This window comes from Parasteatoda tepidariorum, chromosome 9 (genome assembly GCF_982258835.1).
Source record: "Parasteatoda tepidariorum strain Cologne lab strain chromosome 9, Ptep-v5.0, whole genome shotgun sequence".
Classification (NCBI taxonomy): Eukaryota; Metazoa; Arthropoda; class Arachnida; order Araneae; family Theridiidae; genus Parasteatoda; species Parasteatoda tepidariorum.
Window position 1 is genome coordinate 90,045,206 of NC_141763.1, and position 25,936 is coordinate 90,071,141.

The 25,936-nt window shown below is 29.2% G+C and overlaps 1 protein-coding gene across 1 annotated transcript in view; it reads right to left on the reverse strand.

Moving 5' to 3' along the window:
* LOC107454414 (corticotropin-releasing hormone receptor 1) overlaps positions 1-25,936 on the reverse strand; it is a 165,244-nt gene extending 139,308 nt beyond the window's left edge. Inside the window, exon 1 of the mRNA XM_087152327.1 lies at positions 25,202-25,936. Within this exon, the coding sequence (XP_087008453.1) occupies positions 25,202-25,256 (55 nt within the window). The 5' untranslated portion in view covers positions 25,257-25,936. The remainder of the gene's footprint in view (positions 1-25,201) is intronic.

Below are 25,936 nucleotides of genomic sequence, written 5' to 3' on the forward strand. Positions count from 1 at the left end.
TCCTCAAAATAAGCTTCCATATCCTAAGGGGGAAAATAGGGATTACTCTCTTAATGTCATTATAGACATTTTCCCTCAAATCCCGTTATCGCTTCGAACTGCTGTTTACTTTTTGAACTCCAAAGGCATAGGATTCCTTCAACCCTGTGACGTTTATTCTCTTTTACGATACAAGGTGTTTCAAAAATTAATGCAACTTAAGACTAGTTTTTACGATATTAGATTTTGTCCCGTACTCAGTCCAATCAACAACTCAATTTGAAAGACAGAAATTCAAATCTATTGAAAAAAGGGTAAGTTTATTCAGAGAAAATAGATATCTGATTTCGTAAATTTAAATATCGTCTGTACTAATGAATTAGCCTATTCCAGGCCAATCTCGAGAGCCCTTACCCCCGGCCTGAACCGGGATCACGTACACGGGATAACTCACGTACACGGGATAACTCACGTACACGGGATAACCCTCACGGCCCAAGGTATCATAAATGAGATGACCCTTTCTGACTTCAGCAGCCCATGATAAATAGAACGTTATTTCAATTCGGAACGTTTAATTTCAATATCTAGATGACATTAAATGGGGATTGAAATTGGAAGATTATCCCCTCGAACCATTAAAATAGAATCCTAGTACGTGAGGATCCGCTCATTAGATCAAAAATCCTCCAGATTGGTACGTCTTCCTTTTTTGGGGGCTCTATACATTTTTATTACGTGGCGGCGTTGATATAAGACTGTTAGAAGCACTTTATGATACCCTTGTCCATCGGCTGCAACTTTGCTGTTGTATTTGGCGGGAGAAACTGCAAGTTTACTGCTTTCAAATTAGGTAGATCACCCCCTGAGCAGTTTTCATCCTTAAACATCAAAGTCTTATTTGGAAGATGTTTAAAAAATAAACCCATTTCATCAATATTGAAAACATCATTTTAACTGTATCCTTGAAGTAAATTTGGTAACGTTTCATTTAATCACTGTTCACATAATTCAAGAGGGACAGCTTTAGCTTCTCCATGAAGAATGCGAAAGACATTGTGCGTGTTTTGCAAAGGAAGGGACAAGATATCAGCTCCTGGTTTTTTTTTTTTTTTTTTTTTGCTTTAAAAGATCCAAAAAGAAATCGAGTTAAAGGGAGTAAAATTCGAGTAATCGAAAATAATTAACATGAAATTGAAGATAAAAGGGTCGGGACCTCATAAAAAAATCGAGTAATAGTAATATTCGAGTTATCGTACTTCGAGTTATAGCGAATTGACTGTATATATATATATATATATATATATATATAATGGATAATTGAAGAGACTTAGGTTTATTCACACAAATAGGCATTTTATTATGTTATATTAAGTATTTTATTTTATTTTATAACCGTCGTTGAACAGCGGACCCAATTTCATGGGTTTACGACTACTTACGTTCAACTCCGTAGCCTTGTAATTTTGAACCAATCCAGAAGACAAGGAAACTCCAGGATCAGTACCCCCAGAGGTATTGATTTGTTGTGGGAACATGGAGGACTTTGAGACTCGACAGATTTAACGTGCATCAGTCACCATTTACTACACGGGGAGTCTTCGGCCGGCGAGGATCGAACCCACGACCTCTTGGATATGGGCCCAGCGCCCTTCCGACCAGGCTATCCCGGCCCTATATTAAGTATTGAAAACATTGTTCGCTGGAATCTTGCATCGATTACATTGGTGGTTTCCCTAGCAGGGATGTTAAGATTTGGCACAGATTTATCTCGCCATGAAAATATGAAGAAGCAACGAATTTTTGGCTTTTCTTGATATTTAAATTGGGATTCTGAAAGGGAGTGGTTGCAAGTATATTCTTATCTTAATGAAACGTCATTCAATTGATAAAATTTAGAGATTTTGATTCGCTAAGAAGATGGCGCCATTCTGGCGCTGAGAAGTTTTTGGGACTATCTTAATGCTTACTTTATCTATGAATTATTGCCCATTAACTTCAGAAGATAATCTTTTATCTGCCCTTATCTGGTTTATCTCGATTTTTTATGGCTCTTTGTGAGAGACCGATGTAAAAACTTAACAGTTAAATATTTGCATATTCCGCTGTGGGAGAACGTAGCGAGACATCTCGGGATGCGATTGGAGTCTCTGACTGGGGTCGGAGCGTGCGCGGGTGCCCGCATGCGCAGGAGAGAGCTTATTCTCGTATCAAAAGCGGCGTCCAAATGATGCGGCAGTCCGTATGGGGACTGGATAGCGCTCGCGTTGCAAAATTCGACGATTGAGGAGCAGCGAGGTGTTATCCGATTTCCTCGAGCACAGAAAAACCATTAACTCCGATGTGTACTGTGAGACACTCTGACGCCTACGCAGGTCCATCAAGAACAAAAGACCGGGGCTGCAGTCGGAGGGTGTGGTTCTGCTCCATAATAACGCGCGTCCACCCGTCTCCAGAGTCACACACATGGAACTGGCCAAGTTCAAGTGGGAGACGTTGGACCATCCGCCATACAATCCGGACTAGTCGCTTTACGATTTCCATGTGTTTGGTCCACTGAAGAAACACCTGAAAGGGAAGCTCTTCAACTCGGACGACGTACTCAAGGACGCTGGGAAGGACTGGGTCTCGTCACGGCCACTGGAATTCTGGGAACAAGGAATCCTGCGGCTTGTTCATCAGTGGGATCGTTGTGCTCAGGCCTATGGTGTACATTTTGAATAAAGTCTACATTCGTACCCACCGTGTCGTTTCGTACCTTTTCATTTGATCACTCCTTATATATATATATATATATATATATATATATATATATATATATATATATATATATATATATATATATATATATATATATATATATATATATATATATATATATATATATATATATATATATATATATATAAGGAAAAGCGCGTTTTGTTTCATTCTATAATGTTAGGTAAAATCAAAATTACATGGGATAAAATGTCGTTCACATTATTTCTACAAAGTATAATTCAGTACAATTTTATTTTTAAAGCTATAGAATTTGTTCTGTTAACTTTAGATTCACAGTCTTGGATGAAAAAACCCGAAATACATCTTGAAATCATCAAAATCTCTATTTTACGCTTCTTAATATTTGTTTTAGAAGAAAATGTTGGCTCAAGAGACTGAAGCGTTAAGAAGTATTTCAATATATATTTATTACATTTCCTGGAATTAAAGTCCAACTTTAGTTAAAGACAAGAAGAATCCAGAACTATCCCTGTATGAATCTAGATAAATATCTATTTTTCTTTAATCTGAATTAAAATAGATCCATTAAAATAGACACGTTTTAAGATATTATTTTTTATAGAATTAATGAGAATAACTTTACTTGATTAAAAACTTCATTCGCTTCAAAAATATGGGAAAAAGTTAGAAATAGCAATCGACATGTTTCAAGCGTTCAAAAACAGATGCCCATTTTTAAAACTTGCCAGATGCGGAAAAAAAAAAGAGATTTGAAATATAAAACGCAAAGTTGCCAACGAAAAATGGAAAAATAAAGACGAGGAACAAAACTAGAAAAACCACAATATCCGAAAGAGAAAAAAAAGATGAAAGCAGAACAAGAAAAACCACAATGGCCAAGAGAGGCAAAACAGAGTAAAATGCATTTCCAAGGGCTATGGAGAGGTGGTGAGGAACTAACGTCGTTAACAAGGGAATCCGCAAACAAAATTCCAGGACATCAGGATGAGCTGATGTCACTGGGGTGGAAATCATTTTTAAGGGAAACAATTTCAAACTAAGAGTTAGAGCTATCTCTGACTCTTCTGTTTTAAAGTTTCTGTAACACTTAGCCAAAATCGGATCTGAGTTAAGATAATAAGATAATACTTAACTAAAATATGATAACACTTAAGATAATATGATGAAATTTAGCTAAAATAAGATAATACTTAACCTAAATAAGATAACGTTTAACCAAAATAAGATAATACTTAGTCAAAATGAGATAACATATAGCTAAAATAAGATGGCACTTACGAAAAAAATAACACTTAAGATAGCACCTAGCCAAACTAAGACAATGCTTAAAATGATAAGATAATACTAAGCCAAAATAAGATAACACTTAAGGTAATAAGATAACACATAAGATATTGAGATAAGACTTAGCTGACATATGAGAACACTTAGGATAATACTATAAAACTGTAACTTAACTTTCCCCTCTTTCTTGTTGCTAATCATGGATTTAACCCTTCTACAGTAGTTTTCACTCTTGCTAAACTCACTAGGCACAAACTCCCATCCTCTTCTAATCCTTACAGAGAACTCCCTACTTTACTATTTTTTATCTCCCGATTGTTATGCAATTGTTCATATTCTCTCCCTCATATATACATACATTTTTTACTCCGAATTGGAGCACGGAGATTCTATCTTAGATTTCCTTTGCATTTGATTTGTGGCCATATATTCCCCCCCCTCTCCATGTCTTTCCCATTGTTTTCAATTCGTTTGCAATCGTCCTGATCCAAGTATTTTTAGATCTTCCTCTTTTTCTATTCCCTTCAGGGTTTCATTTAAACCAGGCTATCCAGGCCCAACACGAGAGATATTTATATTTTATTTCATAACCGTCGCTGAACAGCCGACCAAATTATTGGGTTTACGACTATTAATGTTCAACCCCGAATCCTTGTAATTTTGAACCCAATCCAGAAGACAAGGGAGCTCCTGGATCAAGTATTGGGAGAAATTTGCACCTTTTGGTGGAACTAAACCGCATTTGCTTTACATGGAGAGAAATACCACGAGAACCTCACAGGGTTAGCCTGACGGCAAAGGGACTCTAACCCATCGTGAGATTCAAACCCGGTTCACCTCATTGGAAGGCGAACGTTCTATCCCCTGAGCCATCGTGGCTCAACACGATAGATATGTCCGTTATCAAGAATGCGAAAAATCATCAATAGCTGCACAGTGTTGGAATCTAGAGCATAAGTAATCAAGAGCACTGCGACAACCCCAGTATTGTTTCCTCCCTAGTCACACCAGTCTGTCTTGATGCCCTGGAATCTTGTTTTATTCATAATAATGCTGATTCCTTTGCTAAAGACATTAGTTCATCACCACCTATCCATGACGAGTGTAAATGAATTTTACCCTGTTTTGCCTCTCTCGGCCATTGTGTTGTTTATCGTTCTAAATGTATCTTCTTTTTCTCTCTCAGATACTGTGGTTCTTCTAGTTTTGCTTCTCACCTTTATTTTTCCATTTTTCATTGGCAACTTTTCGTTTTTATGTTTCAAATCCTTTTTTTCTTCTTCTCATTCACGACTGGCAAGTCTTTAAAATGGGTGTTTGTTTTTTGAGCGCTTGAAACATGTCGACTGTTATTTTCAATTTGTATGTTTTTATAGCGTATGAAGTTTTTAGTCAAGTAATATATTACCGCTTCAGTTTTCTGGGATTATATATTTAAAAATAACTTTAGTTAAGAAGAGGAATAGAGAATTATCCAGGTATTAGATATATATTTCTACTTTTCTAATATTACCTTGCGCACATCCGATTTGGGCCCATCCTTGGTAACTAACAAATCAAAACAAATCACTTCAGCAGTGCAGTAGGAACGACACTTTAAAACCCTCTTGTTACACTCAATTTGCGCTTTTGTTTTCATCTTTTGTTTTCATATTTTGTAATCTGGCAATCTTTCTGCGAAAACATTTTTAAATCATTCTTGAAAAATATCCGTCCGTGTAAGTTGTTATGATTTTGCTACTCGCTTTATAGTCCCCCCCCCCTTTTTAATGTTTTTTCCTTTTATTTTATTTTATTATCTGTTTTTACATGTTATTTTTACTTTTTATGATCTATTTTTATGTGTTATTTTATAAAAAATTTTTTTGAGTGCTCCTCACACTATTGTATTAATATAATTTGCTCTGGCTTTATTGATACAATATCAGAAAGCACTCTGTTTTGCGGATATAATCGTGTGGGCTGAAGAAAAGATTATATCTTTTTTTTCCGGCTTTTTTTCCGGTTTTTTAATTAACATTTCATTTTTTTTTTTTTAATAAAATGTTGTTTATTTTTTTACTTATTATTTCCCACCCCCTTTTTTTCATATGTCTATAATTTTTCTTTGTTTTATTCTTCATTTTGAACTTATCTAATGAGTGCTGTTTACTTGCAGCTTAAGCACAATAAATGAAACTTATTGTTTTTCTTAACTTACTTAGTGTTTTCTTGTATTTATTTATTTATTATATATATATATATATATATATATATATATATATCAACTTTTGACTTCTGACTTTTAAATATATATATATATATATATATATATATATATATATATATATATATATATATATATATATATATATATATATATATATATATATATATATATATATATATATATATATATATATATATATATATATATATATATATATATATATATATATATATATATATATATATATATCAACTTTTGACTTCTGACTTTTAAATATATATATATATATATATATATATATATATATATATATATATATATATATATATATATATATATATATATATATATATATATATATATATATATATATATATATATATATATATATATATATATATATATATATATATATATATATATATATATATATATATATATATATATATATATATATATATATATATTACAAAATCAACATGCATTTTATAGCATATGCTTCGAAAATAATTTTTTAACCTTCAAAAATTAGAGATCATGTTACATTGATGAGAGAATTTATATCTAATACAAAAAACACACCTTCAGAAGGAGACAAATGGGAAATATTAAGCTTAGAGACAAATGTGGAACAGTATCTAGCCATTCCGTATAAGATTAAACATTGTGTTTCATTAAGAACACTTTTATGTATATTTTTAGAATATATCAAAGCTGAAAGAAAAGTATACACTTTGGGAATTGCATATTAATAGTTACGGCAAACAAATCAATGTTATTTATTAACAAACAAACAAAAATCGAAATCTGACAAATTACAGTACAAAAAGGCTGATATAACAGCAAAATTACCAATGAGCAAACCAATCAACAAATTAATTACTTGAGCACTAATTTTTATAACATTTGTTTTATTTTTATTTTATTTACAGAAATTGCAACTTTGATTCATTATAAAAACGTAGGATTAATCTTAAATGGAATAATTCCAAAAGTCGAATAGTCGAGTAGCTCAGACGATATTTCAAGTTACGAAATCAGACACAAAAAAGTGTACTTTCTCTAAATGAACATGCCATTTTTTTTCCTAATTTTTTGACGGATTCGGATTTTTGACCCCTAAAATATAAAGGGTTACCGCAATCTAGCATATATGGTCTCAATAGTTTGATCAGGATAAAGCTCCAAAGTTGAGCCCCCATAATGTTAATTTAGCTTTTTGTGTTTTTCGCTTTATCTCGAGAACTTTTTCAGCAAATTAAAAAAAATTTGCACACAATTATAAAATCGTTTATCCAAGGATAATTACATGCAGAATATAAATTGCGGTAAACATTTATTATTTTTCTAATTTTGATCAAAAATAGTCAAAAAGTTTTTGAATTATACAATTTTTTACATAAATTTAAAGAATGTAATTTTACAAGGCAAAATATAAAATTTGAGCGAAATCGGTCGAATAGTTCAGGTCGAAGTCAGATATTTAAAATCGATTTTTAAGAACCATTCCACAAATTTTGCTTGAAATTTGTATTCTGTCATGTAAATTTACATTCATTAAAATGATTTGATAACGATTCAATATATTTTTAAACCATTATAAAATAAAATAAAATAAATATTTACATATTGTTAATAAAAATTATTTAAATATTATAATAATATTTCAAATAGATAAAATATAATAATTATTTACTAAAAGTAATTTTTTACATGAAATTATCTTAACATCAACGAATTTCTTAATTGTCTGCAAAAATTTTTCAATTCGCTGAAAAAGTTTTCGTGATATCGTGAAATACGTAAAAAGTAAAATTAACAGTAAAGGGTCAAAACTTTGGAGCGCTCTTCTGACCAAACAATTGTGACCATATTTCCCAGAATCCGGCTACCTTGTTTGTTTTGGGGATCAAAAATCCGAATCCACCGAAAAAAAAGTAATGTTTATTCGGAGGAAGTATACGTTTCTGTGATTGATTTCGTAACTTAAAATAGCGCTAGCACTAATTAATTAGCTTATTTGAGGTTAAAACCCTCCAATATTTAAAATTGAATCCTAGAACGTGAAGATCAGATCATTAGATCAAAAGTTATGTGTTACGGTCCATTTTTTATTTTTCGCACTGTACGCTATAGTGTTGATAAAAAATATTTATTGAAATGGTGTGTTTACGAATCTTTGGTCGAAAATTAGTTATATTTCTAAAATCATAATTCGTATTTTAAACTTCGTTTCGTTTTTAAAGTACTCAATCTGGGTTTTTTTTTAATATTTATTATCAAAACCTCACCGAGAATACTTTTAATAATATAGTTTTGTATTAAATAAGGTTTTTTTCCATTTGCAATTTTTATTCACGTTTTTATTGAGACTGTCGTTATTTTATTTCTCAAATTTGTTGTTTAATTCTAAGAATATTTACTATCCTCTAGTTTTCATTAACAATTGAGGAGCCCTTTTCAGTGTCGTGGTAAAACGTAGGATTTCGCGGAAGTCCGGTTAAATTACGCAAATCTAAAAAAAAAAAAAAAAAAACATGGAGAAAATAAAAAAGATAAAAAAAAAATAGTATTCTAAATATAGAATTACTTTGTACATTGAATTATTTGTGTTCATTCAAGCCTTTTCGCCAAAGAAAAGACATGGAAAAAGACACACACACATTTATTAAACAGTACAGCTGATATGTTCCAGTCAACAGGTAAAGGTGAAAATAGTTTTGAGCACTCAAAACATGTTAACTTTTTCCACCTAAGCTTCTGAACTAAATAAAAAAAATTCATTTTCATATACACCATTTTACCTCAGTTTTTAAGCATTATTCATGTCAAGAAATTAAAAGTTTGCAGCAAAAAAAAATTAAATCAGTGTTTTCAAATTATAAGTTATTCAAAAACTACATTTTCTTAAAACGAAAATAATAAAACGAAATCTTTTAAGAATGACGGTTTAAGTCAAAATATCCTAAACAAATTTGCATATCTACTATTTGCAGTTAACACTTCAATGTGATGGAATTTTTGATCTACGTTATAAAATATGTCAAAAAGGGAAAGTGTGAAATGTTAAATAAAACGTTTAAGACTGTTAAACTCCTCAATGATATGAATCGACGTATATATTTTTTCAGTTCGATATTTTTCTGATATAGGTAGGTCTTCAGGGAACAATTTAAGCCGGTGTCGATTATCCAAGCGTGAAAGGATTTTCAATCTATACTGACTATCTAGGAATAACTATATTCGAATATAAAATTTCCCTTTTGCCATGTAATATAGCGATGTTTACTCGTCACACATCATTGTTTTTTTCTTCTTTAAACTCGATATCTTTCAAAGTAATAATAATAATTTTTTGCTGAAGAAATATGTATCAACAATTTGTCTACATTCAATCAAAGTATGTCTTGATAGGTACTTTATTTATGTCGCACTAGAGCTGCGCAATAGGCTATTGGCGACGGTCGGGGAAACATTCTTGAGCATGATCTTTGTTCCTCCGCAGAGGAGATGGCTTCTCTGCTTTGGTAGCCCGACGACTTGGGAGCGAATTCAAGAAATTTACGGTAGAACAGTTTAACAATGATCGATACCGTGCACTCTCGGTCCCTACGCAGGCTGGTCAAGAGACTCTTTCATTTATTAGCACTTTTTTTTAATTTCTCAAGAAATACTTCGAGGACTATTTTGTAACTTTAAAAGTGTTTTGTTTATGTGATTTTTAGAACATAGTATTAAGGTTTGGAGCTTTCGCAGGTTTGAGAAACCGGCAATAAATAACGAAAGAAAACAAATATTTTTGAACACCCTGTGCCAGAAAATTAAGTAATAAGCTCGTCACTTTCATCAATTACTTTGGTTGTCATTTTCAATAACTGCATACAATTTCGTAAACCTAGCTCAAATATTTATGGAATAGACATTTATTTTAAAAACAGTTAAACAAAATGGAAAAGAGCTGGAAAAAAAAGCAGCTAGCACCGAAATTGTCTTAATTAAACAATATAAATAAAAATATGAGAATTTGCATACAAGCAAAACGAAATCTGAAGATACGCTTGTTAGCAAAAACAGTTCTCCATCAAGGTTTTCTTGGCCTGAACTAAGTCTCACGTCCCATAATAAACCACAAATCTTCATTACTTATGTCTTAAAGAAGTTCAATTAATTTGGTCGATATTGAATCCCGCATAAGTAGATTGCAATACTTAATTGGATACTTGCACTTCAAGAAGAAGATCACGGTACCCACACATGTGAGCTATGACGTCAGCTCCAGCTGATCGCTTATAAACAAAACGGCGTGTTAGAGTTAAGCTAAGTTTCTCCACTTAAGTTAGAATGTTAATTAACGGGAAGTTAATTCAATACAGCTCCGTATCAAACACCGAATTTGTTGAAATACAATTCCTTCTCGTCTGCGTATTTCACTTCCTAGATATATTATTTGTTAATGTATTTTATTGTAACCGTGATAGATGTTTGTTTTGAGTACCTGGCAACTTCGCTGCAGAATTAGTTTGTTTATATTCTACATAGCTCCACGCCTGTCATTGTGTTAAGTAAGAAATATATAATGAAAGAACTGAAATCTTTGTGTAAGAATATAGAATGTGTCACTTAATAGAAATTGATACTATGGACATGATCTTAATTGAATTGAAATAATTGTCTTATTTCGTTTCCCATTATGGGGCTTCGGAGCATTGTCGGTTTATGGTTTAATCACCGACAGCAGTAAGGCTCCAGCATGTTGGCAAAGCTGTATGTCCCCTGATGAAGTGCCGTTTTTGCTACCATGCGTATCTTCAGATTTCGTTTTGCTTATATATTACAGCTACGAAATGAGCAATTACTCGGATATGAAAAATATTTGTGTTCACCCGCTCGAGCCATTAATATTGAGTCCTAAAACGTGGAGATCCGATCATTAGATAAAAAGTTATTCAGGGTGGTCCGTTATATATTTGGTGCACTGTACACATTATCTCAAAGCTCTTTAAAAACTCATTTTAGTGGATGGATTATCAAAAAACACTTGTGTACTTCAATCTATTTGTTCTACAAACAAATTTTAATTATAAAAGATGAAGTTAAAAGCATTATAGATAAAACAAGCCAAGATTTGTGTTTTCTACAAGCATACGTTTGGATTTCATAGCAAAAAAAAAAATTTAAAAATGTTTTTTGTGAGAAAGCTTTCTTTTTTTTTTACAAACTGTGAGGATAGGGGGCAGGATCTAAATATTGTTTGATGGAGCTTAACCTTTCCAAATATTAGTTTTATACAAAATGGCACCTTTATTAGGGGGTGCTGCGAAAGATTCGATGAAAAACTTTTTCGCCATTTAAAAAAAAAATCTCTAATGTTTACTTATGCACTAAAACATCAACTTAAAACTTTATTAATATTTAAAAAAAAATTTTGAAGTAAATATTTCATTTTCGCAAACATTTTCTTAAATGTAAGTTTGAAAACAGAAACAAATAAAAAAAAATTCACAGTTAAGGTAAAAATTATTCTTATTTTCTTTCCTTCAGTTTTTCTTCTTTTTCTTTCACTTTTAGGGAATTTACACATTCGAAGCAATATTTTAAAAAAAATGAAAATATGCAGGTTTTAAAAGTAGAATATAGATGTCGCATTTTGTCTTTTTTTTAAAAGCGAATTCTGTTTACTTCATCGCTTATTAGATAAGAAATATTTAAAAAAAAAGGCAGCAGCATCTATAAATTTTTTACTCGCTACGAAAATTTTGAAACAGCTGATGCTACTTTGAAAGGAATACATTAAAAAGTTATTTCTTTCAGCTTTGAAACACTTAAAAGCTTTGATGAGTTGAAGATAAAATTCATTTAATTTTTTTAAAATACTCAACTGTAATTAAAAATCACCAGTACGTTCACCGATTTCGCTCAAAGTGTGTATTTTGACAAGCTACATCATTTAAAATGTAGTAAAAAAAATACAAAACTATTACAATTCAAAATCTTTTCGACAATTATAAAATAAATTAATAAAAAATAGTAAATAGTCACTAAAAGTTATTTTTGCATAGAATTATCCTCGGTTTATTAAATTTTATAATTGTGTACAAGAACTTTTAAATTCGCTTAAAAATTTCTCAATATTTGACAAACTTTAGTTCGCTCTCCTGACCAAACAATTAGGACAATATTTTACGGATTGCGGCGACCCCTATATTTTGGGGATCAGAAATCCGAATCCGACGAACAAAAGGTATTTTTATTCATAGAAATTACGTTTTTGTGTCTGATTTCTTAATTAAAAATATCGTCTTTTCTAATTATTTAACCTATTTAACGTCACCCACTCGAACCATTAAAATTGAGTCCTCGAAATATGAAGATACTTCGATCAAAAGTTATTCAGGGTGGTTCGTTTTTTTTTCCTTGCACACTGTACAGGAATATAAATAATAGGGGAGAGTGGGGTCAATTGTAAAATTTTTTACTTAACTATTTTTAACTAACAAAAAATCCAATATATTATTAGTATTAATTGACAGACGAGTAAAGTAGACTATCCTCAATTAGAAAAAAAATGAATACCTTATTTTTAAATGTTATATTAGTTATTAACAATTTTTGACAGTCGTGCACTTGTTGCAATTGTCCCCACTTACAGGGTCAATTGTGACAGTTCATAAATTCAACGAAAACATAGTTAATTATACATATTATCATAGTTGTGATATATTTTCTTATTGATCAAAATAGTAGTTACATTTTAGGAGTAAAAATATTAATGAGCAGAGACCTAAAAGGTTAAACTTTTAACTTTAAGGGGTTAAAAATTTTAATTTATGCTGTGAAAGGTGACAAATAAAATAATGCACATGCAACATAATATAAATGATATAGGAAACTATTGGAGGTTCTTAAAGAGTTAAGTAATGGTTTGTAAACATAAGATCATTTATTTTCAGCTGTTACAATCGTCCTTTCACTTATTGTTACAATCGTCCCCAAGACGCCATTTCAGCTTCATTTGTTAAAAACAATGCTGGTTAATTAACAAAACTAATTTTTTTCATTGAAATGTTAATTAAGGTGTCCACTTACATATTCGGTTAATAACTTTTATCTGTTTAAACAAAATCACTTTGTTACAATATAATATTCTAATACCGAAAAAAGTACTTACGTAGCGAGAAAATATCTTTCGTGCTGTAACTATTTCAAAAGTACATAAAAATGGTTGCCAGCAGGGGTGTACATGTAGATTCATTAAATACACCTTGTGCGCCACCTAGGAAACAAATCTAAAACCCGACACTCGAAATTTTTGCTCTGTTACAATCGTACCCTGTTACAATTGACCCCACTCTCCCCTACTTATCAATTGTGCAATATAAAAAACAACGTCATTGCTTTACAGTAGAGGTCGAGAAAAATGGCCTGACAGCTATTTTCTTTCTATTGTTAAGCTATTAAAGTTAAAATAGAATTTCAAACAACAGATAAAACAAAATTTATTTTTTAAAAGAAATTTAGCTTACCATACATAAATGCCAAATACATAAAAATCTCAATTTTGAATTTTTTTACCCTTACGCACGGCAGAATATAACCGTCGTTGAACAGCCAACCCAATTTTTTAGGCTTACTACTACTAATGTTCAACTCCATAACCTTGTAATTTTGAACCGAATCCAGAAGACAAGGGAGCTTTTGAATCAAGTATTGGTTAAATTCGCCGTTGAGGAGAACTTTTGGATGGAACTAACTCGCCTTTGCATTAAATGGAGAGAGAAAACCTCTCACGGTTAGCCTGACGGCAAGGGGACTCTAACCCATGATTCGTCCACAACTGAGGATATTTTAAGTCAGCACTGTACTCGGCGGAAGTCGGAAACGGAATTCGCATCGACCAGTCATCGCTGTGATTCGAACCCGGTTCACGTCATTGGAAGGCGAACACTCTATCCCCTGAGCCCTCACAGCTCGCACGGCAGAATAGGAGATAAATCTTAGTTGTCATAAAAAAGGCGACAAGTCCCAATTGTGGTCATAAAATGATTAAAACAAGCATAATTGTTCTGCTCTGATCTCCAGTTATTTTTGAATTTTCCAACGAATGTGTACGGAATTTCAGTAGATAATGAATTCAATTTGAAGAAAAAATGCATATAAATTCTAGTTTCCAGCTGACAGAAAACGGATGAAACTTGCCATATCATCGAGTACAACGTTCCTGTAAAGATTTGCATCGTTTATAACTAGTCGAAAAACTGTCTAATTCTTGGTTGTACGACTTCATTGTTACAAACACGAAAGCAAGTTATTAAAAACATGGTAAAAATGATAATTACATTACTTTATTATATCGTTAAACTAAGAAAAAATAATGAATAAATAAACTTTCAGGGGAACGTCATTGGGTGAGCAAGTGTAATTTCTAAAACTACTTGATAAATTATAAAATAAAAAATAAGTCAATTACAGTACATGTAGCAAAGACAATGAAAATCGATGTTACATCTCCTGCTGTTAAAATTATTTTTCTTCTGTCAAATGATATTTGTCGCCACTAATAAAAAAAAACTTAACGTCAAACGAAGCGCGGAAATTTTCTGGGAAACGTCAAAAGAATATCGATGTTGAAATGCAATACGATATCGAATCGAATTCTAATGAAATATTTTCCTAACTGCATTTGTCTCATTTTCCAAACCGAATCAAGCAGGTGTCACTTTTAAGTCTAAAATTGCACGTATATATCGAGTATAATAAATCGATGTATATTTAATATGTCCTGCTCCAGTCAACATATCATATGGCATTCAAATACATAAACTTATATATTATTTGGAATATAGGAGTTTGAGGAAAACAGTAAAATAACCATTCTTCGTTTAAGGGATTATTCTAAATGAAAATATTAATACCTATTACTGAAATAATGGGTAAACAGAAATATCAACAAAAAAAGTTCATGCACCCTTGTGCAAATTAATTGAAACAAACTTTTTTTTCGTGTTTTTTAAAGAACATGTTTTGGGATTGTTTCGGTTACAATGGGGTTGAACCTTTGCAGCCTATTGACGGTATGATGCGTTCTGAGCAGTACATTATTATTCTGGGTAAAAAAGTTGTTCCAGAGTTGAAGAAACGATACTCTGATGGAACAGGGATTTTTCAACAGGATTTAGCTCCTTGCCATACATCCAAAATAGTCAAGAAATTCATGTCTGAGAATCAAATCGAGACATTGTAATGGTCAGGGAACTCTCCGGATATCAACCCAATTGAGAATCTCTGGGCCATATGCAAGAATCGCCTATTAAATATGGACTGTACAACTATGGAGAATCTAATCACTGCGTTAATTCATGTGTGGTACAAGGACACAAATATTATAAATGACTGTTAAAAATTAGTGAAATCCATGCCGAATCGTGTCCAAATGTTAATAAAGTTTCGTGGAGATCATATTATGTACTAAAAATGTTTGAGTTTGCATAAATTTAAATAAAATAGTATTTTCTCTTAGTTTTCTGAATTTATTGAGTTTGTTTCAATTAATTTGCACAAGGGTGTAAACCCATTTTTTTAAATTTTCTTTATCTATTTTTAATAGTAAATAATTAGACGCTTTGTTTTTTTCTCATTATGTTTAATCTTGATACCAGCCACCCTTGGCGTCCATTTGGTCACATTTCAAAATTATATTCTACGACATATAAACTTAATTGTAACCGAATGCACTGCAAAACTGTATTTAAATATTCTAATTCTTTAACCACTCCTACAGTCTTATCTCCTTGAAAAAAATAACAATAAAACTTAAACAATTATATTTACCAAATTTTTTCACCAACTGTTGCCTGCACCAAAGTACTTTGAATTTGATTTTAACTATTTTCAAGGGATGTTAGCTATATTGTCAAACTTTTTTCTGTGTTGAATTTTAGTAATCATTTAAAATATGTCCAGCAGCCATTTAAGGTAAGTCCGACTATAGTTTCGACAACTTTTTTTTTTCATATATATCAATATGAAATTTTTAAGCACGTGGGGATAAAAACCAATATTCTCTATCCTAATGTTTTTTTTTAAGATTAGATACTATCTTTCATTTGTATTCCTTATGCTGATGCTATTTTAAAGTAAACCCCATTGCTCAGTATTCCACATCCTGAATTTTTGAGTTAAGTAACATTGCCCGGTATTTCCTACACTGTTCAATCTGCACTTTCGCGGTTGAACTTATACTGGTGATTCTGAAGGTTTGGTGCTACTACATGGAATATGTTTTGCCCGGTATTCTCAACACTACTTTCTTACCTAACCTAATCCTAATCGAATATTTAAGCGTATCGATGAATAAATTAATATCAAATTGGACACGACAAATATTACAGACACTCACCAGTACGACTATGGGCAGATTGCAAATATTCTCCGTTGAAATTCGACAGTTTCCAGATTTCAGTCTTTTTCACTAATATTACAACAATATTTATTATTTTTACTAGTATTTTCACCTCCTATCTAGTCTCAAACCAAAAGAAAAGAAGAAAAAAAAGGAAAAAGAAAGATTATAAATAAAATGTTTAATATTTCAAATGCTAGAAAAGCTCAAAATACTTTGTAAACGCATAGTCAGCAGCGCTAATATTTTATTACTGACTGGTCAGCCCTACGAAGTTATCTCGGAAAATAAGATACTCGATCATGATAAAATATTTTATTTTTATTTCTAATATGACAGTATTTGCTATGATAATCTTTATCGATCATCATTATAGGCGCTTTATTTTTCTTCTGTTAATCCTTATTTGTTTATTTACCGAACATAAAGGCAGTTTGATAAAATATATTTCATAAAATAAATATAATCGCTGTTTTAAAAAATTTTTATATTCGAACTTAATATAAAATAAATATGTAAACGATTTTAAAAATCTTTATTCCTTTAATTGTTAAGTGCATTATATAAAAATACAGACTCGTTATTTTGGATTAATGCTTAGAGTATGCAAATAAATGCTTAACAAGCAATTATTTATTGAAATCATACAATAAATGTATGCAGCTTACTTTTTTGGCAGATGATGCATTTTTTCCAATTAATGTATTAAATATTTATCACACCATCAATAGAATAAAAGAGTTAAGAAGATTTTCCTTAATTCTTTTATCAATCGCATGTCATGAATTTTTAAACTAAAGTGTGACAGATACGAACTAAATAATTCTTGGTAGTGAGAACGAATATTTCTTTTTTTCTTCTTTGAATTAACGTTATTTTCTAAAATTTTGACACTTTAATTTTTCTCGGAAAATTCATTAAAATATAATAAAAAAAGCATCAAGTATCGAGAGAATTTTAGAAAACTAGGAACTAGCTTAATATTTTAATATTTTTAAGAAAATTTAGAAACACATTATGTGGAAAAAAATTCCCTTTTGAAAGAATTAACTAAGTTAGAAACCAGTGAAATGGTAATTTCCTTATTTTAACACTTCTCAGAAAATTTAGCGATATAATATAAACAGAATAGCTACTCTACAGAGTTGGCTAGTTTGAAAAACGAGAAAGGAATAAATTACCGTTTTTAAATTTAGTAAACTGCATAGAATAACTGCTCTTGAATTAAATATTCACAAATAACTGTGTCCTGTGAATAACCATTTTAATATTTTTGACAAATTTTAACGATATTTTATAAACAAATCAGTTATTCTACAAAGTGGACTAGTTTGGAAAACGGGAATGGGCAAATTGTCGCATTCCAAATGAGTGAACTCTATAGAATAAATGCTCTTGAATTAATATTCTCAATTAACTTTTTCCTGTGAATAACTATTTTCATTCTTTTTTTTTTTAATTTAGCGAATAAACAAAGCAGTTATTGTACAGAGTTAGCTAGTTTAAAAAACGGGAATGGGTAAATTGTCGCATTCCAAATGAGTGAACTCTATAGAATAAATGCTCTTGAATTACTATTCTCAATCAACTTTTTCTTGTCAATAACTATTTTCACTTTTTTTAGAAAACTTAGCTAATAAACAAAACAGTTATTCTACAGAGTTTGCTAATTTGAAAAACGGGAATGGGTAAATTGCTGTATAATAAATTAGTGAACTCTATAGAATAAATGCTCTTGAATTAATGTACTTAATTAACTTTTTCCAGTGAATAACTATTTTCATTTTTTTTTTAAATTTAGCGAATAAACAAAACAGTTATTCCACAGAATCGGCTAGTTTGGAAAACGCAAAGGGGTGAATTGTCGTTTTCCAAATTAGTAAACTTTTTAAAATAACTGTTTGAAAAAAAAAGATTTTTGAATAATTGTTTTCTGTGAATAACTAATTACTTTATGAATATTACTAATTAACCTCTGAATTCTCTATGAATACCAATTACAGTAATTACTATATAATTTCTGGGTTTATATCTATTGTAAGGCTTATATCAAAATGCAGATTTAATAAGCGTCATTATAAAAAAAAATAAACTCATCCGTAATATAAATCGCAATTCAATGTTATATCAATGTGACTTAATTCCTCAAAGTTATTAAAAATTATTTTACACAGTATATTTTATTCCCTGTATTCCGCCAATTTAAAATGTTATAGCGTCTTAGGGGTAAATATGTAACGATCACTCATCTAACTTCTGAAAATTTAACCTAAATTTCTGTAAACGGTATTTATTACATTTGATATAATATTATAATATATTCATATAATGGCAAATGGTTAAATGTGTGCCTAAACTGCAGATTCACTCCTTCTTCATCTAAAATATTATTTTTTTAGTTTAAAAAATTTGGATTTTGATAAAAAACAAGAATTTTTGGCGTCAAATTGTGCCAAATTCGAAGCAAGAAACAGATAAACTTTTCACACGTAATTAAAAGTTATAAGTTTAATCATTGTTATAAGCTGTGCCTATTTAAAAACTAAAAGGAGAAAAGGAAAGAAACAAAACGAAAGAATTGTAAAGACATAGAAAACAGCATGCGTGTTTCATGTTTAATTATTGATCTAATTATAAAATGACTAAAAATTATGTTTAACACTTTGATGATAAGTACGATAGTTTTGTCCGAATTCAGAAGACAAGGGATTGAGTATTGGGAGAAATTTGCCTTCGTGGAGGACTTTTTGATGAAACTAACTCGCATTTGAGTTACATAAGAAGCAAAACCACGAAATCTCCAACGGTTAACCTGACGTCAAGAGACTCTAACCTATGATCCGCCTACCACCGAGGATATTTTAAGTCTGCACTGCGGTAGTCGGGAGCGGAATTCGTTCCGACCTGCCATACCTGGGTTTCGAACCCAGATCACTTCATTGCATGGCAAGCTCACTATCCCCCGTGCCACCACGGCTCTTGTTTGCATATATGCATATCTAAGCAGGAAATGAAAATTACATTTTTATTCCTTCCTTTAAAAAAAAATCATTAGGAGACGCTACGCCCATTAACCCTAGTCAATTTTTCGCGTTCATTGCTTTTTTCCCCTTGAAAATCGATAAAAAATATAATTTTGTTTAGAAAATATATATTTATAATAATTTTATGCAAGAACATCTTATTAAGTTAATCGTAACGATATGAAAGGATTAAAAAATAATCAACTGTATATTTGTAAACAAAAATTTAAAATTTGGTATGCAGATTGCTTGACGCAATAAGAAAAGGTTAATGAGAATTGATTTTACTTGACAATTATATGTAACGATAACTTTATATCATATAACAACTAACATTGGAAACTAACGTTTTATATTATATATTATTTTATATTATATATTTATTTATATTATTTTTATTTTTTTAAGAATTTCGATGTAAATGTTAAGATTTGGATCAGACATTATCTAATTTCTCTTTCTTGCTTCTTTTTTTATTTATTTATTCACTTTTTTTTGTTGTTGCTAGTTTTGATATCAAGTCAAACGCAAACTTTAAAAATTAAAATTGTGAGCGAAATAAATTTTATAATGAGGAAATTTCATCGTGAAATATTTTTTCTCAGCATGTTTTTTATATTTCTTTTTTTATTTTGTATTAATGTATTAATTTTTATCAAAATAAGAGAAAACAGTGAAAAATATATAATATCTATATAATATAAAATAGTGAAATAAGAATATAGAATACTATAGAATAGTATAATATGTAATGGTGAAATAAGTGAAAAAATATTATATTTAGCATTTTAATAATCATTGGTTAAGAAATACAGCATCGGTCACCGTTGTCCCCTTTTGAGTTAAAGGTAGAATTTTAAAAACATGGCTCACTATTCTGCCATTTAGTTCAAAGGAAAATAGTAATTCATAATTTAAATCACTTTCATTTACGTTATTATGAATGAATATTTGAATGTAAAAAAAAAAAAAATTTAATTTTTTTTTCTGTTTTTTTTTTTATTTTTTTTTATTTTATTTTATTTTTTTTTTTTTTGCTTATTTTTTATTTTTTTATTTTGAATCTGAAACCAAATACAATTCTGAGAATCAAAGAGATTTTTTGGTCACTATTAGACTGTTTTCGTTTATAATTCAAAGTAACAAAATGTATCTCTATTTGCAATTAGAGCATCAGAATATATATATATATATATATATATATATATATATATATATATATATATATATATATATATATATATATATATATATATATATATATATATATATATATATATATATATATATATATATATATATATATATATACACCAAGAATCAAAATGAAAAAAATTCTATAATTAATGTTTTTAATTATCTTTCATAAATCTTTCAATCTTACGAGCTTATTTTTTTAAAATCTTTTATATGCATTTTAATTTTTAAGGAGAAAAATATTTTTAACCTAGATCATATTATAATTATATTTTATGTTAATTTATAAAATTGACCAAAAAATCTTAAAGATGACTTTGTTTGGTAAAAAAATTCCACTTTTCTTTAAAAGCACTTAGTAAAATAAAGAAATGCAAATTAAAGGTTTTACACTTTTTTCACTCTCAAAGGGGCCCATTATAAAACGAATTGCAAAGGATTATTGCTGAATGTTTAATATTTTTATATTTTCGGTGAAATAGTCATTTTTAACCGAGCTTTAAAGAAAATTCATTTATAGAGGCATATCGGATTGAATAAGTCCCATTTTTTCAATTAAGAATTATTTTCTGCAATTTAAGATAATATTCATTTTTATTATTTGCGTCATGATATTTATAAACATTAACTAATATAGATTTGAATTAATAAAAAAATTAATTAACAACAAAATAATTATCTTAATTTAGCATATATGATGATTAGTTAAATAAATATTTACTGAAATCTGCATCGAAAATAATTGTGTCAGAAGAAAAATAATATATTTTTTTTAAAATAGTTTTTAAACAAGCAAAAAAGTTTTATTCTATATTGGAATTACAAAAAAATTCACAATAATGTAGAATTGTTTAACCAATTATTTTAAACATTTATTACCATTAATATGCATTTAATGACAAACTTCTAATCCAACATATTTTCATTTTTTATAGTAGAAATCAGTGCGTACAAACATCGATTATAAAACATGGAAAATTTAATTAATTATGAAATTTAAAAAATTTCTGAACAACGTAATTTTCTCATGCTTTTAATTAGCACACAAAGAAACTCATGATGTGTTTCCTTTCTGGAAATATCCCAGGAGAGACAAGACTATCAAGCATTAGCCGCTACATTATAAACAGGGTGTTTTGCACTCGCCACCCTTAACCTATATTTTTAGAACGTTTGGGAAAGATGAAGTAAAATTGCATACAAAGAGTTCGAAATATACATTTGACTGAGGAAAAAAAAACACTGTTGAAATCTAAAGAATCATTACTAGTTAAGGCGGGATTGAACACTGGTGGAACTTTTGTGTTTCTGATAATAACTATTCTTCCGGCAATCAAACAGGCTCTGATCTCTTCAATCTCGCATTCCTCAGTAGTATGGCAATTGTAGAGAAAATATGAAATATAAGAAATAAAGTAAAAGAAAGAACGCATTATTTTTACACTACCCAGATTTTTGAAAAAAATTTGAGAGTTGACGACCTAAGAAAAAAAACATTTTTCTCTATCAATAAATTAATTTTTTTTCTCCATGAAACACAAATTTCATGCTTTTCTATTTTGTCATTTGGCAATATATTCAATACAAGAAATTTATTGTATACATTGCATTTCTTGCATTGCCATATATATGCTTAATCATTTATACTCTGCCTTCATTGCATGCAATGCCAGATTTTCACTATTTTCGGTAACTATATCTCGCTTTAAAAATGTTTGAAAATTAAAAAAGTCTTATATTTTAGGTAATGGGTATTTAAAAAATTGAAAAATTTCCCATTAAAAAAAATATTTATCTTTTAAACTACTCTTGAAGAATATTAAAGTAAAGACATAAATTGTAAACGAAAGATGGAACTTTTACAGTAAATTAAAAAAATTTATTTCGACAAAAAGTTGATCGAGCTTACCAAAAGTTTCAAATAACAGACTTCAATTTATTAACGAAGAGCTTTGACGTTACTAAACTTTATTGTTATTCGTACTATATTCATTTGGGTGAGTTTTAAGAATTTCATGCGATGGATAACTTGAACTTAAACATTTTTTCAAATTGGAAAAAAAAAATTACATTTCAGTAATACTTAGAACATTATTTTCGAAAACTTCAAATAATTTTGTTTAAAAATATGAGGTCAAGCATCTTTTTATACAGCACTTTTAAGCAATAAGACAGCCATTGTAATTTTAATCACTATTAAAGTATTTTTATTATTATAAATATTTTTATGTACATTTTTTTAAAGTACTCACACTTTATAGTTATTATTACAATAATTTGCCTAGTTTAACTTTATTATAAAGTAAAATGTCGAAATTTGAATAAAACAAAATTGTACGTTGAGAAAAAAAAGTGTGATCAAAACTGCCAGAATATGGTAAAATTTGCCGGGATTCTGGGTCTAGGAGCACCAAAATTAGAATTGGAACACCGAATGGGAACACCAAAGGGGATGACTATGGGAGCTAAGGAACACTAAAAGAATCATCAACTGGGACCACCAAAAAGTTAGATAATCTTTAACGAAGAGCTTTAATGATTTTGGAAAAATTATCAATACAATATGGTTTTATAATATGTGATGTGTTATAATTTGAAATATTTAAAAAAATACTTTTTTAATAAATTCTATATTGAGAAAAGCATTTTTCAATTAAAATCACAATTTAAAATCAGGAATATTTTTTTTAAAAATTATTAATTTAATTCGTTTAATTTTTTAAAATAAATAATCGATTGCTCATTTCCAATTTACGAAGCATTTTAATGCAATTTTGTTTAAAATTTTAATTGATTTCAAACGTTTGAAAATCTTTTGCTGGGTTACTTTTTGTGTTCATAAGTTCCGATTAGCAAAATTTCATCCGTATTAACAAATTCTAACTTAAAACACAATCTTTAAAACCAAAAACTTTATTAAAATTTTAGTAAAGCATTTGCTATGGTGAAACGAAATTATGATAATAATATAGCATAAAAAAAGCTGTTTAAAAGATAAATTCAGATTATCCTACTGTATTGTACAATTTTGTCTTTACTTGATAGGTTAGTTATTTAATACAGAAAAATTTAACAGCCTGTAGTAAGGTAAGGCATACAGCTATATACTATATTCTGACATTTAAAAAAATTTTAAAACAATTTATGAAAGTAATCTTATGATTTGTTTATTATAACTTGTTTTCAAAATAATATTCTATTCCAATTTTAGATAAATTTATAAATGAAAAGTATTTATTCAAGGGAAGTCAAATATTTTTCGTTATTTCAAATATATTTGGGCATTTATTTGCTATCAATAATACTTTAAAATGTAGTGTTTAATAACGATAAATCACATATTTCAGCATGCCCTTAAAAAATGTTCTCATACCAGCATTTTTAAAGTCTTGCATGTTGATATATACACCTTGAGCTAATTTAAAAGTATTTGTAATATGTTTGATTGATCGAAATAGTCTCTAAGTTTTTCTAATCAGCCAGACAAATTTTTAGGCTTATTTCAGGATACCCACTTTCTTTTGGGCTAATTAAAAAATATACCATACAAAATCTCATTCATTTATATATATCATTCATTTTTCAATTAATTTTATTTATTTTAAGCACTTCGAAATAAGAGAGAGCAGAAAAGATTTATGGTAAATAGCCTTTATTAAAGGTTTACTGCAATAAGCCTGATTTAACAATTTTTCGCCCATTTCCTAAAACTTACAGACTGATTGTAATAGGCAGATTGTAATCAGGCAAATTAAATAATACTGAAAACTTTTCCAGCATATACACCTTTTAGGCTTTTATTTAACTTGTTATAAGTTATAAATTTATAAATTATAAATTAAGTTATATTTTTAAAAGCTATTAGTATATTAGCTATAAATTTTTAATTTATTAAATATAAACTTGTTATTATTTAAGTTAATTCTTTCGTTTGCAATTTTATTTTAGACAGAATGATTTTGAAAAAACAATATCTCATTATTTTTTCGAAATTTTCAATCAATGCTACCGTTATGTAGTTAATTATTAATAAACATGAAACAAATTACTTCATTACATTTTTTAAACACATTCACATAGGTAAATTCTGAGGAACTAAGATTTTTTCTTCATTGAAAATTTTTTTCAGCGTGCTGCCTAATATATTTTTATTTAACAAATTCTGACAAATATCACATAGTAAAATTCCTAAAAATAAGATGCCTAAAACTTTTAAATAGAATTTGTTTCATTGCATATTTGAAAAGACGGCATAGTATATTAATGTTCGATTCTCACAAATGGTGATAAAATAGGTCTTAAAGCTGGACAGTTATGCTTTTTTCAAACAACGTTACTTAACTAAGATGATGAAAATAAACTTACCTGGTAGGCTGGTATTTTTATAGCGCTCCAAGCAACTCTTCTCACCTATATCCATAGCGATAGAATTACAGTACGAATTCAGGGAAATCTCTTATTCAATCTTTAAAACCTTTTGTTTTTTAACACATTTTTTGAAGTATTACTATTGGTTACATCACTAATTTGCTCGAAGCCGATTTAGTCTGATATATTATTATAATTCTAAATATTTCTAAAACAAGAAGCAATCACAAATTGAATAGTTCCTTTCATTTTTATTTGTTTGTCATTACATTTTACGTTGAAAACAATTAGTTATTTTTTATGATGATAAATAAAATCAGATAAAATTCTCTTAGAAATCAACAAAATTATCGTCTGTAACCGATAAAACTTTAAATCGTTTGCAAAATATTTATAATGCTACTTTTAATTTGATCTTTAGAATTTTAAATAAAATCGCTTGCAATTTTTTTAAACTTGGATTTCATGTGCAATCCTTCTTAACTTAATTTAATGATAATTAAAAAGTTTTAGCCACATTCATTTCTTAAACTATTCAAACGATAAAAATATTCTGAAATGATTGCAAAAAAAAATTATTAATTTTTCAAAAGATAAATTTAAAAAATCTTGATCAAATGAAATAATTTGTATTTTGAAATTTGTCGTTTTAGAAGTTAGGAGTAAGCTTCGAACCCATCGGAACATCAAACGCGTTTTACTGTCAACTAAAAGGAGAATGTCGTTGACACT